The sequence below is a fragment of the Protopterus annectens genome, chromosome 12.part0, assembly GCF_019279795.1.
Source record: "Protopterus annectens isolate FY-2018-M chromosome 12.part0, PAN1.0, whole genome shotgun sequence".
Taxonomy (NCBI): domain Eukaryota; kingdom Metazoa; phylum Chordata; order Ceratodontiformes; family Protopteridae; genus Protopterus; species Protopterus annectens.
In genome coordinates, this window is record NC_056746.1 from 1,277,097,513 (window position 1) to 1,277,114,805 (window position 17,293).

The 17,293-nt window shown below is 39.8% G+C and overlaps 1 protein-coding gene across 6 annotated transcripts in view; it reads left to right on the top strand.

Moving 5' to 3' along the window:
• Positions 1 to 17,293, top strand: part of CCHR12.PART0H20orf96 (chromosome chr12.part0 C20orf96 homolog) — a 599,743-nt gene that overhangs the window by 110,978 nt on the left and 471,472 nt on the right. For 4 of the 6 annotated variants that reach the window (XM_044090313.1, XM_044090315.1, XM_044090312.1 and 1 more), the window contains exon 4: positions 14,911 to 15,026. The exons of the other annotated variants lie outside the window; for them this stretch is intronic. In XM_044090313.1, coding sequence (XP_043946248.1) covers positions 14,911 to 15,026 — 116 coding nt within the window. The remainder of the gene's footprint in view (positions 1 to 14,910; positions 15,027 to 17,293) is intronic. 6 annotated transcript variants of the gene reach the window in all.

Here is a 17,293-nt window from a genome sequence, read left to right on the forward strand (position 1 = left end):
AGGTGGACAGGCCATCAAGAAGATTTCTGCTCTTCCGTGCGGGAGCCAGTCACTACCAGTTCAGAGTACTGCCCTTCGGACTCTCTAAAGCCCCCAGAGTGTTCACAAAGTGCATGGCAGTTGTCACGGCTCACTTGCGACTTCAAGGATTCCAGGTATTTCCGTACCTAGACGACTGGCTCATTTCCGTCCCCACGAGACATCTACTGGAGAAAGGCCTGGCATACTCTCTCCTCGCTGCTCAAAGGCTAGGCATAACCATAAATTGGCAAAAATCCAATCTCACCCCATCTCAGTTGACAGAATTCATAGGGGTTATCTTGGACACAAAAAACTGCAGAGCTGCTATTCCAGAGCACAGAATTCTAAGGATAAAGCAACAACTAATTCCAATCCTTTCAAGGGAGAAATCCATGGCTCACTCGGTTCTACAGCTGTTGGGTTCCATGGCAGCCTCCATCACCATTGTTCCCCTGGCCAGGTTTCACATGAGGCTTCTATAATGGCTACTGCTCACCCAATGGTATCCTTTTCAGCATCTTCCTTCAGCCATGATTCAAGTAACCCACAGGTGCAAACAGGATTTAAATTGGTGGATGACACACAATCTGTCACAATGGTCTCGCCCCTTCTCCCCCCAGCAACCCAAGGCCACAGTGACCACGGACGCCTCCCTGATGGGGTGGGGGGGGGGGCTATGTCAGGGACAGACAGTCCAAGGCACTTGGTCCGAACTGGAGGCCCATCTGCATATAAATGTCCTAGAGCTGTGGGCGGTGCTTCTGGCGTTGTAAGCATTCCATCCTCTGCTGCCGTCTGGGACAATTGCAATTCAATCAGACAACATGGCGGTGGTCTGGTACGTCAACAAGCAAGGTGGAACCAAATCTTATCCCCTTTGTTGAGAGGCCATGAGGATATGGCAATGGGCGATGGCTACCAACCATTTTCTTCTAGCAACGCACATTCCCAGGAGTTCCAACGTGATAGCAGACAGACTCAGCAGGTGCATTCTTCAACATCACGAGTGGTCCCTGAATCCCTTGATAGCGTCGGAGATCGTCCACCGCTGGGGCCGTCCTTGCTGCGACCTCTTTGCATCCCCGACCAATTACAAATGCAGCAACTATTTAGCCCTGATTCCCCCTCCGGGACAGTCACCCAGGGATGCTCTAGTCCATGATTGGCCCTCGGGTCTTCTTTATGCATTTCTACCCTTTCCCCTAATTCCCCAGTTTCTGAAGAAAGCCTCTCGGTTGAAGAGCAAGGTGATCCTCATAGTACCATATTGGCCTCGACAGATTTGGTTCCCCTTCCTTTGGCCTCACCTACTAGATCGACCATGGATTCTCCATCCAACCCTGGAGTTGATCTCACATCCACAGAACCTGATTCATCCCAACTTGAACAGCCTAAAGCTCACGGCTTGGCTACTCCAATTCCCTTGATTGCCAGGCAGAATGATCTTTCTTTACCAGTACATGATATCCTCATTGCTTCTCATAAGTCTTCCACTAGAATTACTTATCTGAGCAAGTGGAAAAGATTTACCTGTTGGCTGAAAGATAAACAAGTAGACCCCTTTTCAGCACCAGTGTCAATAATACTAGACTATCTGGCCGACCTGTTTCAATCGGGTCTATCGGTCTCTACCATTAGAGTACATTTGGCTGCAATTTCTAATTTTCATGAGGGTGTCCAAAATTCTTCTCTTATGTCCCATAAATTGTGCAAGACCTTTATAAATGGTGCGAATCATCTGAAGCCACCTTTTAGAGAACCTATTCAACCATGGGATTTATCATTAGTTCTACAAGCTCTGACAATGTCACCTTTCGAACCAGCCTCTTCTTGCGACCTCAAGTATTTGTCATGGAAAACCTTGTTTTTGATCGCCATTACTTCTGCCAGACGTATTTCTGAGCTTCAAGCTTTATGTATCAAGAGTCCATACTTGATTTTTCATAGAGATAGTGTCTCTGAGAACTAATCCGTCATTTCTGCCTAAGGTGATCTCTGAAATGTCCATCAATCAAGCCATTGAATTGCCAGTTTTCTTTCCCAGTCATTAAAACAGAGGAGAGTATTGCCTACATACTCTAGATATACACAGGCAAATACAGTTTTACTTAAACAGGACTAAACCCTTTTGTAAATCTGACCAGTTATTTTTGGCCTTTTCTGGACCTAGATTAGGATCTGCTGTTGCTAAGGTCACATTAGCTAGATGGTTGAAGGACTGTGTAACCTTTATTTATACACAATGTAATATCTCGTTGCCTACTACCATGACAGCTCATTCAACAAGGTTGGTGGCAACTTCTGCTACCTTCCATGCCAGAGCTTCTTTATATGACATCTGTGCAGCTGCAACTTGGGCTACGCCTCATACCTTCATCAATCATTACAAATTGGATTTGGCCTCCAGGGGAAGAGCATCTTTCAGTTCTATGGTGCTCAGGAATGTCCTTCCATGAGAGCCTCACAGGAATAGAGGTAGCTGGGGACTCTGTCCCATGTGTAAGGAATGAACGAGGATTAACAATATCAGATAAAGAAGCTATGTCTTACCATAACGTTCCATCTGTATTGTTGATCCTCGTTCAGTCATTACAACCCTCCCTCCTTCCCCCTCCTGTGGCTTCTAGTGGATCTCACCATCCGGTTCTCTTAGGTTATTTGACCAGAGGTAGCCCCTACCTTCTTTGACTTGCAAACTCAGTCTGAGGTAACAGGGAGAGGGGGATTGTGGGTAAGAGTTTAGCTCGAGAGTTTGAAGCTGACGCGAGCTTGGAAAATGACTGGCCCGGTTCTGAGCTCGAAACCGATACCCACGCTTAATGACTGAACGAGGATCAACAATACAGATGGAACGTTATGGTAAGACACAACTTCTTTTTCTGCACCACCTCCTTTGTGTGCCTCTGTGTTGTCATATTATAGCTGCTAAGTTCATATCCTTTAGGGCAAAATTACTTTTAGTTGCAGTTCCTCTGTATCATAGGAAAACTTTTCCAGGAGTCTATTTTCAGTATCTTACTGGGAATTTGTTGAGCTGAAGTTTAGTAGGGGGGCGATCAGTGATTGCCGCCCCTCTTTTCTAGCATGGAGCTCTGTGCCAGCCCTCCTCTTAGGATGAAATGGCTCACTTAACTTTGTAACTTGGATGTTTTGATTCCAACAATAAAAAGATTTTAAAAGGACAGCAAGCTTACAGTCTGCCTTCCTAAGATGTTTTCCCCCACTGGTTGCATTGAATGCACACACAGAAGCAGGGAGTCTGTGCTTGGTTAATAGTTATACTCTGAGTTATATACATAAATTGGTGTGGTTCATTTAATTTAGTTGCCTCTTCATCTAATTATAAATCACTGAAAAAAATGTTAGCAAAAATACATTACATTTAAAACACATTTGATTGAATCACAAGTCCTAGAAAATGTAAAATAATGTAGACAATCACTGCTGGTGTGGTTAATCCCAGGATCATACAATTTACAAGGTCAGTTAGAGTAAAACATTATTTGTACCTTGCCAGTACCTTCCCTTATGCTGTACCCTCACCTGTAGAAGTTTGTGTTTGTGCACCAGCTAGGATTCAATAGGTGTGGTGTTTTCTCTCTGCCCAGTAGTTTTACAGCTATGGATTAAGCATTTTTAAATAAGTGGGGTGTTGGGAGCAAAGCCCCTCACATAGTGGTGCAGGGGGGTTGTGAGCTGAAAAAAAAAAACTTTTGAAGGAATATTTGCTGTATATGAAATATGACTTATTGAAATGTGTTGTAGATGAAGTGTGTTTTCAAAGAATTTTTCTAGTAATTTGTGAGTAGATGAAAGGGGTAGCTAGATGAAATGTCATGCATTCATTTATGAGTGTGTGTGTGTGTGTGTGTGTGTGTGTGTGTGTGTGTGTGCATGCATGCATATGCTTAGGTAGATGTGCACACATACACCTACAGACATATATATATATATATATATATATATATATATATATATATATATATATATATATATATACACACACACACACACACACACACACACACACACACACACACACACATGCACAGGCATACTTTTAGATGCTCAGGACTCAACTGCTCATTTTGTGGCCAGTTGAGTATATATTTGCATCATTTTCTCATAGACTACGTTTTTTTTTTGTCACTGCATTTTGTAATATTGTGTGTGGACTTGAAACCTTTGTGTTTATTTATTTATTTATTTACGTTTGTTAGCCTGAGTAGTGCACTGATCTCTATGGACCAATTGCAAGCACAGCCGTGGTGATGTAATTAGAAAACAATACAGAAGAAAGATTTAAATATATCACAAATAAAAAATAAGCCAATAAATTTTGAGATTATGATGTAGCAAAGCTAACAAATGAAATTAACATGCCTCAGAGAAAGAAATGGGATCACTTTTTAATGTACTTGCATTCACAGTTAAAGCAAAATTAAAGCAGGATGGAGGGACCCAGTTCTGTGTTTTTTTTAATTACCATTTTAGTAATTTAATTCCTTTTATTTCAGCTATTACGTATCTAGAGTATGGGCTAGAGTCAATAAAGACTACACTGAGTGTACCTTAAGTGCACACAATATGTATTCAAGAACATTCTTATCACATTTTTTTTTGCTTTCTAGTCGCTCAGAAAAATTACACTGTGTACATGTAGTCTACACTTTGTGGTAGCCTTTATGAATCCCTGTCAATATTTAAAGCTGCAAGAATATCGGTAAACTAAATTCAGGAGGAAGAAGGTGCGAGTTATATCTGTGTTGTCTGTTCACTCAGAACGGTGTACACTTATTGTAGGCTTTATTGAATCCCAGGGTATGACCTTTTATGTAGATTACTGAAATGCCAAACTGGAATCACCTGGTATTATGTTCATATTTTGGTTTTGCACATTTGTAGATATCAGTCTGCATTATTGGAATTTAGAAAGCATATCTCTGAATAGAGGGTTTGAATAACTACATATCAGATAATATCATTTCTATCTCATATCTACAGACATAGTCCTCAACAAATCTCACCCCAAGCCAGTGTTTTTTTGCTAAGAAGTTGCCTTTTAACAACATCAACGTATTACTGCTTCCATCTCTGCAGTTTCAGCTACCCAAAGGAAAAGTGCCAGTACCACAGTGTTACTTTATGCAGATGTTCATCAAGCACACGTACTGAAAGGGTATACCTAAGTTAATATCCTCTGCATTTGTTGTAGAATGAAGAGCAGCAAGTGATTTAGAATTCTAGGCTGCAGTCATTTTAGTATTTCCCAGGCCAGCAGTTAGCCACAGTGATAGATTCATCACCTTCAGATATCAGTGAGACTTGACAAAAATATTTGGTATTATACTATAACAAAGAATACTTTTCATGGTTTCCCTTTCTGCATTATGTCACCAGATGTTCTAGATATAGCATGTAGTAGAGTAGGGATAATGTGGGGGTGAGGGTATCACTACATTATGGAGACCAATTATAAAATAACTACCAGTAATGCAGAAAGTAACAGATGCATTGTAGATGCCTTCCAAGATTACATAATAAGCTTTCATTTATCAGAAGTCAGCTAATGACTGTCTTTAAAAAATAGCAAATTGGTTGTGGTCATATACTTGACCTAAAAGCATTTTTCTTTTAATTGCAAAGTGAACTTTGATCCATGAATATACTGTGCATTTCATGTTAAGGCACCAAAAATGACTGCAAGCTTGAGAATTAGTTTCTCTGATCTAATTTCTCTTACAATTTCTTGTCAACTAGAAACACTTTCATTTGGAGCTGAACATTGAAGAAATATCATCTGTGTGTCTGTTTTTGGAAATTTTTAATAATTTACAGAGACACAATACTATGGTCAGTTCTTTATGCACTCTAATTAATGTAGTTTGCTTGTGAGGTCCTGCATATAAGAAACGTTTATGGTTTGTGCATTTATTATCACACAGGTATTTATATGCAGTCAAGGGCTTGCATCATCCTCATGGTCTTGTCCAGACTGAGTCAGTTTATCCAAGTCAGAAGAAACAGAAAACATGGTCTTGTCCAGACTGAGTCAGTTTATCCAAGTCAGAAGAAACAGAAAACTTGCCAGGTGTAATTATATTTTCTGACAATATCAGGTACTGGGTTAGGATTTAGACAGCAAATAATTTACTTCTAATTTCATTATCTGTTGAATAGATAAGCAAATTGGTTCTTTACAGATGTTTTTAGTATGGGCCACAAGGGGATGGGAATGTGCAAGCAGGGATAGATGTCCATCATTATGAACACTGCTGCCGTAGCCATAGCTGTATGGGTTATATCCTGCGTAGGATATAACTGATGGCCAGCTTCCAAAACTTCATGGCACATTCATTGCACCCAAACCATTAGCTCGAGCTGAACTGACTAAAAAGTTAGGATTGGATACCAAGCCCTACAGAGCTTTCCTGATGCTGAGACAGGTACTCCACTGCAGGCTTTCTAGAACGGACGATCGGCTAACACTTTTACATTGCTGGAGAGATAAGTTCCCTTCTGGGGAAAAATCTTTAAGTAATTTGTATTGCATAAAACTGCTTGAATCTTATAAAGAAGTAAGTTTAAGCTATGGAAAACTGTTTTGTTAACTGTCTCATGATTTTTGTGTACTTTTAAATGGGAGCACACCTTTTTTTATTTTTTATGGTTAAAAATTATTTAAAACTACTTTTTCTGTGGAAAAACTGTGGTTATTTTACTTCTGAGGGCTGGGGAAAGATTTTAAAGTGGCTTTTACTGTTTTTTTTGGTGAAAAGGTGACTGTTTGCTACATTCCTGTTTTATTGACTATTGCTGCTAAACTTCCCCAGGAATCAAGCACCATTTTTGGCTTGACCATGACCAAGGAAGTACCGGTCCCTTGGTTGGACCTTCTTCTATCCAGAAAAAAAGATGGTTAAGTAGCCTTTCCTACCACAACAGGCTGGCAATTTGCTTCAGCCACAGGAGAGTGACTGTGTTCAAAGCTGGTTCCTCAAACCACTCATTTTTTTCTTCAGATCCCTCTGGTGTAGTTCATGCAGCTTCTATGGATGTTTGGTGTTTAGCCACGTTCTTAGCGACCATTGGGGTCCCCTCAGGGAGTGGAGTCAGCCCGTCTCTGGGAAAGTTGTTGTGACAATACTAGGCCCTTTTTTTTTTGTTCAGAAATTTCTGTCAAAAAAGAAAAAGAAAAACACATTTATCTTCTCCTGTGTCATTTACTGTGGACAAAAGTAGTTTATTGGGCTTGGCTCACGGTCTTGACTCTTGAACCTTGTTATTAGGCAGTTTCTGCCAAAAGAAAAAATGATTCTTCCTTCCCCAAACAAGTTTAAGAGATGGAATTTTTGTAGGGCATTGCGAAGGGACAGATGTAGTTTTTTCTCCCCAGATATCTGATTCAGAGTCTGATGAGAGTGTGTTATCTAATTCTCCCTGTGAGGGATTCTCTGTTTCCAGGATGTTTTCATTGAGAGAATACTGAGATCTCTCGGTCTCTAAAATAATATGATTCATTTCAACTAGAATTTCTAGAACATTCTCATATTTCTCCAGTTCTTTTAGACTTGGATGATGTTTTTGTTACAACCTGCAGTTTCTTTGACATGACAGCCTACTGCCTCTTAAAAAAAAAAAAAAAAAAAAAAAAAAAGAGCAGACAGATTGTATGAAGTTCCTCAGTCTTTCAAGTTTTTATGTATCAGTCCCAGACCTGACCCTGCAGGTGTAGATTTAATAAATCTAGTTACCTCTAAACATTTTATTAATTCTAATTTTTCTTCTTTTGAAAAGGATGGGAAAGCTTTTGCTAAGTTTTCGGAAAAAAGGGTATGCTTTTGCAACTTTGATTTATAAAATTTTAAACTGTCAGACTCTTATGTTGAAATTTATCCTGACTAATTATGAAAGTAAAACTGGAGCTCAGGACACCACGGCTTAAAACTTTAATGAACTTCAGTAAAACAGGTAAGCGCTTTTGTGAAAAATAAACCCGCTCTTCAGACCACCATATAAAAAGTTACACAAACCACTCACATATATATATAAAAATTTAAAAAAACATTCTCCAATTAAAACAATCTTTCAGTCTAAAAACACATCCCACTGAAGCAAGGGACTGGCCAGTAAAGATGTGTTGTATCAACACACCCCTTTAAAAACATGAATATTAAAACACTGGCATGGAAAAGTTATCAGAACCAATAGTATCATGAAAAAGGTACACACCTCTCTGACATTTAAATATTAATGTTTAAGGAGCCGAGACTTAAGAACCGGCTTTAAAGACACATGTTCATTCAGCCCTGGTAAATACATTTCCTTTCAAAAGAAGTATTCATTTTACTTCTTTCTTTTCAGTGATATTCTTAAAGTCCCCACCCGTCAAATTTTCAGACACTAATTCTAATACAAGAAACTTAAAACTGTGCCTGCTCCTGTTCTCTTTAACATGTTGAGCTAATGCACTCATACCCTTCTGATAATGTATGTTCCTATGTGTTCTAGAACCTTTCTTTAAGCATTCTATTGGTCTTCCTGATGTAGAAAGCTTCACACATTTAGCATAATATATTAAATTCTTGGTTTTACAATCGGCATAAAAATCGAAGCTAATTTCCTGCATAGTTTGCGAGTGTACCACAGAGGTACAACTCCAAATATATTGACAAGCCTTACATATTCCACACCGAAAGTCCCACATCTATCTGATACATCAAAAGGAATCTGTTCAAAATTCTTATAACATAACTGTTGCTTCAGCGACAAGTTATTTCTAAATGGAAACAGGGGTTTATCATCTAAAACTCTCCTGAGATCTGAATTAACCAATAAGAAGTCTAAACCTCAAGATGCACGCACTCGAGACTCTCCTCAGTGTGGAGAAAATTGATGTCTGCGCAGTAACAGAAACCTGGTTCAAGGCTTCTGAGAGCACCACAGCACTACCAGGTTATAACTCATACCATGCGTTTCGGCCCCAAAACTCAGACCGAAGCACAAAATGAGGGGGAGTATCTATATTCATCAAAGATACCTACACCTCCAGGTTATTGGCATTGCACGAAGCATCGGAAACCATCCATGTGCAACTAACAGCGGACAAAACTGCCTTTCAGTTTGTAGCCTGCTACAGAACACCCTCCCTATTACAGGAACCCCACTTGGCATTCCTGAGAACACTGGAGAATATGAAGGTCTCTCCAAACACTATGTTATTGGGTGACTTCAACTACCCAAACATTGACTGGGAAAACTACTCAAGCCCAAACACACTCGCCAAACGGTTCCTTGAATTTATAAACTCTAACGCAATGGAACAACTGGTCACCACTCCCACAAGAGGGAACAACATATTGGACCTGGTCATCACCAACATGGGGACTCTATGTTCCACACCAGAGGTAAACCCCTCATTGGTAAGATCAGACCATAAACAAGTTTCCCTGGACATCCATATCCCGTCCCCACCCCCAGCCAAGGAAATCACTGTAAAGAATTTCTCAAAAGTCAACTTTGCACTTCTCAAGACTGAGGTGGAATCCTTCAAAGCCCCTGGGCCAGAGGATAATACAGCCCAATCCGCAGAATCCTTTACAAATGCATTCTATGAGCACCTGCAGGAATGCATGGATCGTGCTATCCCAAATAAAACCAAGACTCACTCCTCCAAAAACAGGAGACCGGTCTGGTGGACCCCAGCCATAAATAAGTTATACAACAGAATGAGGAAGCTACTACATGCCAGAGCAAAATCCCAAAAAGGCAAGGCATCTCTGATCAGTATTAGCAAGAAACTTCGATCCCTCATAAAATCATCAAAGGCCAGTTTCGAAAGAAAAATTGCCCTAAACACTAAAGATAATCACAAGGCCTTCTTTAGTTATGTCAGAAACATGGGCGGAAACTCCCAGATATGCTCTGAATTGTTGCATAATAGTACAAAATATACTGAACCTACAGACATAGCCAACATCCTGGCAGACAGATTCAGCGCAAACTTTTCCCCCTTCCCCCCCAAAGAAGCAAACGCCTATCCCAACTGAATGTAACCTCCCTGACATCACAGATGCACAGGTGAAAGCTGCCCTCTCCAAAGCAAAAAACACAGCATCTATGGGACCGGACGGTGTACCAGGCTGTGTCTTACACGAGCTCCAAGAAGAACTGAACCCTCACATTGTCACTGTTCAAACTTAGCCTTACTACAGGATATGTACCCAGAGAATGGCGTACAGCTACAGTCGTCCGACTCTACAAAGGTGGTGCCACAACGGACCATGGAAACTATCGCCCCATAAGCCTGACTAGTCTGGTCTGTAAAGCTATGGAGCGTATTATCATGGAACTCATAAACAGACATTGGGAGCCTCCAGACACTGGACCCTACCCAATTCATCTTTGTTAAGGGCAGATCTTGCCTTTTAAACCTAGTTGATTTCTTTGAAACAGTTACCAAAGCCATAGATGAGGGCAAGGTAGTCCACACAGCCTACCTGGACCTCGCAAAAGCCTTCGACACAATACCCCACTCGGGCATCATAAATAAGCTTACCAGCTTAAATATCAACCCCTATATCACAAGATGGGTTGCAAACTGGCTCAGAGATAGAACCCACATGCTCAGAATCGCAGGTGCCATGTCCGAATCCAAACCAGTTACAAGTGGCGTCCCACAGGGCTCCGTTCTGGGACCTCTCTTGTTCGGTATATACTTCTCTGAGGTTCAGGCTAACACGGGGGGATTATGGCTGACAAAGTTCGCAGATGACTGCAAACTGGGGGCCATAATTGAATCTCCAGCTGACACAAGCATCCTCCAAAAGGGTCTCACAGAGATGGATGCTTGGTGCCAGAGCCACGGCCTCAAGCTAAATGCTAAAAAGTGCATAGTCATCCCCTTTGGGAAAAACAAGGTGCCCACAAATTACCACACAGGTGGTAATCCCAACGTAGATAGTAATCTCTCCTTTGATAATCGTGTTGCCAAAGTGGTTAGAAAGACCTTCTATATAGCCCACCTTATCAGGAAAGGGTTCGCATCTAGATCAAGAGAGGTCATTGTGCCCCTCTACTCGTCACTCATCAGGCCCATAATTGAATACAATGCCCCTTTTGGGATGCACCTTACCCGACACCTGCAGCAACTGGAGAGACCCCAAAAGTGCCTCACCAAGAGGATCATGGGCTACAAACAGATGTCCTATGCAGCTCAACTAAAGAAACTCCAGCTCTACTCAGTTGCTTACCGCCTACTCAGAGGCGATCTATGCCTGACATACAAAGCCATGTCAAACCCAGAATTAATGGACATGCTCCACCTCAAAATATCCAAGTCCCTTAGAGCTACACGCTCCAGGGACCTAAACCTCAGCACAAAAATAAATAGGACATGCTGGAGGGACAGATTAATTTCCCAGAGGCTCCCCTCACTCTGGAATAGAATCCCAGTTCATGTTAGACATAGCCCCTCGCTGACCCTCTTCAAGCGAAATTTGGACGCATGGATGGGAAATTCCAAATTCACTCCTGGGATCTCTCCTGTGTCCCTGCTAGACAGAGGCACAGTAAACTAATCTTAAAAGGGTACCTTCTGTGACCTACTTTACAGAGGCACAGTAGGCTAATCTAATAGGGAGGCGGAAGCCAAATACACTCTGGCTAGGCTTATAAATGCCCTAGGGCAGATAGCCTAGTATCTACCTATGAACCTAAAATGACCAATATTTTTTAACAGCCTCACAAGTAATGTTAATGTTACTTGAATAAGTAAGGAGAAACCTATTCTTATTAGAACAGTTACTCGTCTGTTTAGGTACCACAGCTACTTCAGCTGAGTCTGAAAAATATGGTCACCCCACTGTATCTCAAACAGACCATGCCTCTGCTAGACTTTTGTCAACATCACTTACAGTATACCCCTGTTGCAAGAAATCCTCCTTCATGTTGCTCAGAGTAACTTCCCCTGTTCTAAGAAATCCTTCTTCATGTTGCTCAGAGTAACTTGCAACTCCACATTGTCATTGTGGATTTGTATGGCTCTTAAAAACTGTCCCTTAAATACATTCCTGGTCACATGACCAGGTGCATACTGGTTTTATGTAATAAAGCATTCTTTCAGCATGGTTTTCTATAAATACTTGTGTCAAATCTTTTTCCTTCATCAATTTTAGTACACATACATATCTAAAAATTCTATAAATTTATCAGAAACATGATGGCTGAACTTCAGAAATGTTGTGGTACCATGAAGGTAATTTAACAAAAACAGTCAGGTCATCTAAACTGCCAGTCCATACAAAAACACATCATCCACAAATCTCCTGTAAAAAGTGAAATACTGTGTATAGGGGTTATTGCTGAAAACATGAACTTGCTCCCAGTGGGCTGAAATAAGGTTGGCATAGCTATTAGCACAAGCCGTGCCCATAGCTACTCCAACTATTTGGAGTAAAACCTCATTGTGAAATATAAAAACATTGTTTTCTAAAATCAAATCAATCAAAATAAAAATCAAAATCAAATTTATCTTCCCAATTGTGAAATCAGTGTTCATACTTAAGTATAGCCTCACATTCTCTGCACTTAAATCATTGGGAATAACAGTGAACAAAGACATCTCGTCAGGTGTCACTAAATACACATCATTATCCATGGGATATGATCGATACCACTGGTAGAAATCATTCAAAAAAGTCTTAGTATCTTTAAGCACACACTATCAATATTGTCAAACACTTTCCTTAAAATTTTTTCAACAAAACTCGAAATAGCCTCTGTAAGGGTTGTGTTGTTACAGCACATCTTTACTGGCTAGTTCTTTGCTATAGTGGGCTGTGTTTTTACATTGAAATATTGTTTTCATTGGAGAATGTCTTTTTGAAATTTTTATATATATGTGAGTGGTTTATGGAACTTTTTATATAGTCTGAAAAAGCAGGTTTGTTTTCCGTGAAAGCATACCTTTTTTACTGAAGTTCATTAAAGTTTTAAGCCATGGTGTCCAGAACTCCAGTTTTTCTTTTACGTTTTTCTGTTTGGTGGTGTTCTGGCCTTTATCTGACTACCTGACTTTGTTTGTTTGGAGTAATTATGAAAGTATGAGGTATGTTTTGGCAACAGTTTCCTCTTGTGAGGAAAAAAATTGCTCTGTGTAATTTAGTTTCTTCTGTTTCTCAAGTCACAAGTCAGTACTCTGTAGATACTACTGTCAGGACTTCAAACACTGGTACAGCATTAACAAAGTTTGCCTGGCTATGTTCTCCGAACCTCCCAAAAGATATCAAAAATGAAATTTTGAATTCTCCTTTGTATACAGATTTCATTACTGGACATTCTTTGGCAAAGATTTTCAAAACTTGTGTTGAAAGAGGAAAGGTGATTCATGGAATTTCTTAGATTTTTCATCTGTCCTTCTCTAAGGTTTGTAAGAAATTATCTGCTCTTTTATTTAACTTTGGCAAAAAGGCAAAATAAACAGTCTCAGTTGAATGCCAGTAAGCAGAAATTAGCAATGGCAGGAAAGTTCCAAAAAGAAAGAACAAAGGACAGTCAAATAAGTCAGAATGATTATATCGGGGACCTTGTAGCCACTCCCCTTTCCTGGCAGTCCCTTAATCCTACCTGAAAGTCTGAATCTCCATTTCTCTCTTTGGCAACAGATTGTTTATGTGATCCAGCAAGGCTACAGATAGCAAAGAGAGGAACTTTCTCTTTTTCATGGGATTCCTCTTTATCCACCAGACCAGACTCTTATCTTTCCACTTGTTGTATATTAGATGTTGTTTCAAGGGGTAATACAAGCTGTTCCTTCTCCTCATTTAGGAAAGGATTGTACTCAAGAATGTTTTTAGTGCCAAAGAAAGGAAACCAGTTATGGATCTTTCATTCCTGAACCAGTGTATTATAGTGCCCTGGTACAAAACGCTTTCATTTCGCAACTTGTTACCTCTCCTTCCTTATATGAGTTTTCTATTAACCTAAAATGTAAAAGATACATATTGTTATATTCTTTCTCATCCAGATTTCAGGTAGTTCTTAAGGTTTTGTGTGTCCTGCTCATGTTATCAGTTCTCTGTCTTACCCCTTGAGCTATCCACTGCTTCAGTGTATCCATATTTCTCCATAGACGACTTGCTTGTCCAGTACCAGGGAATCATTCTCTCTCTCTCTGTCTGTCAGTCTTGGGTCAGAGATCTCTTAAACAGGTTGGCATTCTTACCAAGTTCTGTTGTTACACAATGTTATTCTCCATTAGCACTTGCCAAATAGAGCCTCTACGGTGTCCCATTGATTAGGACCTCACTGTGTCCAAATCCAGCCTCGAATGCAAGACGTATGAGTGGAATAGAGTAACTGTTGAACCGGAAAGCTTTTGGTGAGGTGGAAGAAAGTTGAGTACCCAGGGAAGAACATTCAGGCATTGGGATCACTCACAGACTCTACACAGACAGTGATAGGAAATCAGGATTGAACCGTGGGACCCTGGAGCTGTGAGGCAAAATGTCTACAACTAAGTCACTACACAACAAAAGCAATTTTTCTTTTCTGTCGGTTTTGAATTTGTGTAGTAAGGTAAGTTGCATAAAGTGATGGTCCAGGGTACTAGCCCCTGCAATTCTAGATTTTTATTAATCATTTTTATTAGTGTAGCATTTGTTTTGATGACAGATTTTGCCATAACCCTGAGCTAAAGCTAAGTCTTTCACACAGCAAGGAACTAGGCATTTACTTAGATATAGCCTCTTGAAGACATTTGCTAAGGATCCATCCGTGATTTTATACTGATTTGGAATGTCAACATGTTCAGAAATTATATAAAAGTAGAAGTCAAACTCAAATTCTAAAGTTATTTTAAAATGTTTCTCTTTTGTTTGTGCATTCAAGTTCTGTGTCATCCCAGCACAGCATGTTCAATATACACTGTTATTTCCTCCAAGAAAAAGTTCCCAATAATCAAGGTGAACCCAGTAAAGAAGCAAGAAAACATTCATCTGTTTAAGGTAAGCTAATAAACTGACGGTGTGCTTTTTGTCATGAGAGATTCTACAAGTATATTCAAAATGTTTTAGCAAACATGGACTAAAAGCCTGATTCAGACAAACCAATAATAATTCAGCATGGTTATCTAACTGATGTTGGGTTTTGGTTCAAATGTCCCTAACTTTGTTATTGTATTAATTATTATATGTAGTTTTCTTATGGTGCATGTAGGCAGTAGCAAGGACAGGAGGAGTTTTGGTAGGCAGGAGAAGTGTTTTTTTTTTTTTTTTTGTGCTACTTGTGCCTTCCTGTAATGCTAGGTGAAATGTAAATGTTCTGCTTTCTGTGGAGATGATAATACAGTTAGCCAAGTTTTGTAGTTTTCTTGATATCTAAACATTTGGGTTTCAAGATCAGTGCCAACATGCCTTACACATTCGTGGAATTTTTTTTATTTGAAACTGGACTCTCATAGGAATGGGTCTTTTGCATTCTTTGAGCCTGGCAAAGCTCCCCAAATAATGTTAGTTATAAACAGATAATTATCATAATCTGACACTGTATACTTTAGTGCATTCTTTATCACATTACTCAAATAAATACTGGAGAAATTACTTTTCAAATGCAAATGTCAAAAGAAGTGCAGTCACATTTTTATAATTTAGTATTTTGGTTTCCTTGGGAACCTAGACTGGATAATAGGTAATTATTTTTTTTTCTGTATCTTCAGTATTCCAGAATGCTTTGGCTGAGGCCATGGTATAATTCATAGCTCTTCCAGATTTCCGGAGATGTTCTTGAGTTTTGCCTCAAGATTTTGTTGTGTCCCTTATCGGATTTGTTACTGTGTCTAAACAGTCAATAATTCTAGATTATGCTTCAACTTTATTTCTCTTATTAATACAAATATTCATACTCGATATTAGTGTTTAAAAAGTACCACTCACTTGGGTCATTTTCTGTGATTCTTTAATGGAAAGGCAGAAATGTAAAATGTGATGTGCCCAATGTGTTGTGTTAATGTGGTGAGAGATTCTGTAACTTTATCACATATTTTGGGTTATTGTATTTTTCTGCATAATTTAGTGTCTGAAAACAATATACAACAACTAAATTAAAACAATGCTGCATACATTTAATGTGGAACAGAACCAGTGGACTTTCCATTTCTGCTCCCACTACTCCATTCACTTAACAGTCTACACTGTAACCATTGCCCCCAAACTATTTAGCTTTATGAAATAGTGTAACATTGTTCAAGGCAGAGTGATTGAAAGCATGAAAAGTCAGATAGGGGTGTATCAGAATCAATACAAAAAATTTATCATTGGTTTTCAAATATGGCTAGGCAGTTCTAGTATCAAAATGAAGAAACAGTGCGACTTAAAAGGAATGTTATCATTTTTTTATTGTTAATAATTGCAGTGCTAACAACAAAGTACAGTAGGTAGATTAAGTTGTTCAGAAGACCAATATAATATATTCATTCATTTAGGCTCATAGGTAGGTACTAGGCTATCTGCCCGAGGGCATTTATCAGCCTAGCCAGAGTGTGTTGGCTTTCGCCACCCCATTGATTAATTAACTGAACCTCTGTCAAGCAGAGCCAATGAATTGATCCCAGGGGTGTATTTTCTGTTACCCATTCACTCGTCAAGGCTTCTCTTGAAGAGTGTTAGTGAGGGGCTCTACCTAATGTAGTTAGGAATTTTGTTCCAAAGTATGGGGAGTCTCTGTGACAGGAATCTATCCCTCCAGCATGTTCTATTTATTGTTGTGACGAGGTTTAGCTCACTAATGCGTGTGGCTCGCAGTGACTTGGATTTCTTTAGGTGGAGCATGTCCATCAATTCTGAGTTGGACATGGCTTTGTATGTCAGGCAGAGATCACCTCTGAGTAAGCGATATGCCACTGAGTACAGCCGGAGGTTTTTTAGTCGGGCTGCATAGGACATATGTTTGAGGCCAGTAATCCTCTTTGGTGAGGTGCTTTTGTGGTCTTTCCAGCTGTTGGAAGTGTCTTGTGATGTACATCCCAAATGAGTGACGAGTGGAGGTGCACTATAACCTCTTTATTTCTAGATGCGAACCCCTTAGTAATTAGATGGGCCACATAGAAGGATTTCCTAACTACTTTGGCAATATGATTGTCAAAGGAGAGATTACTATCTACCTGGGTCCCCAGATCTCTTATTACCACTTCTGTATTAAGGGGGCTGCCGCCTATGTGGTAATTTGTGGGTGTTTTGTTTTTCCCAAACGGGATGACTATACATTTTTTTGGCAT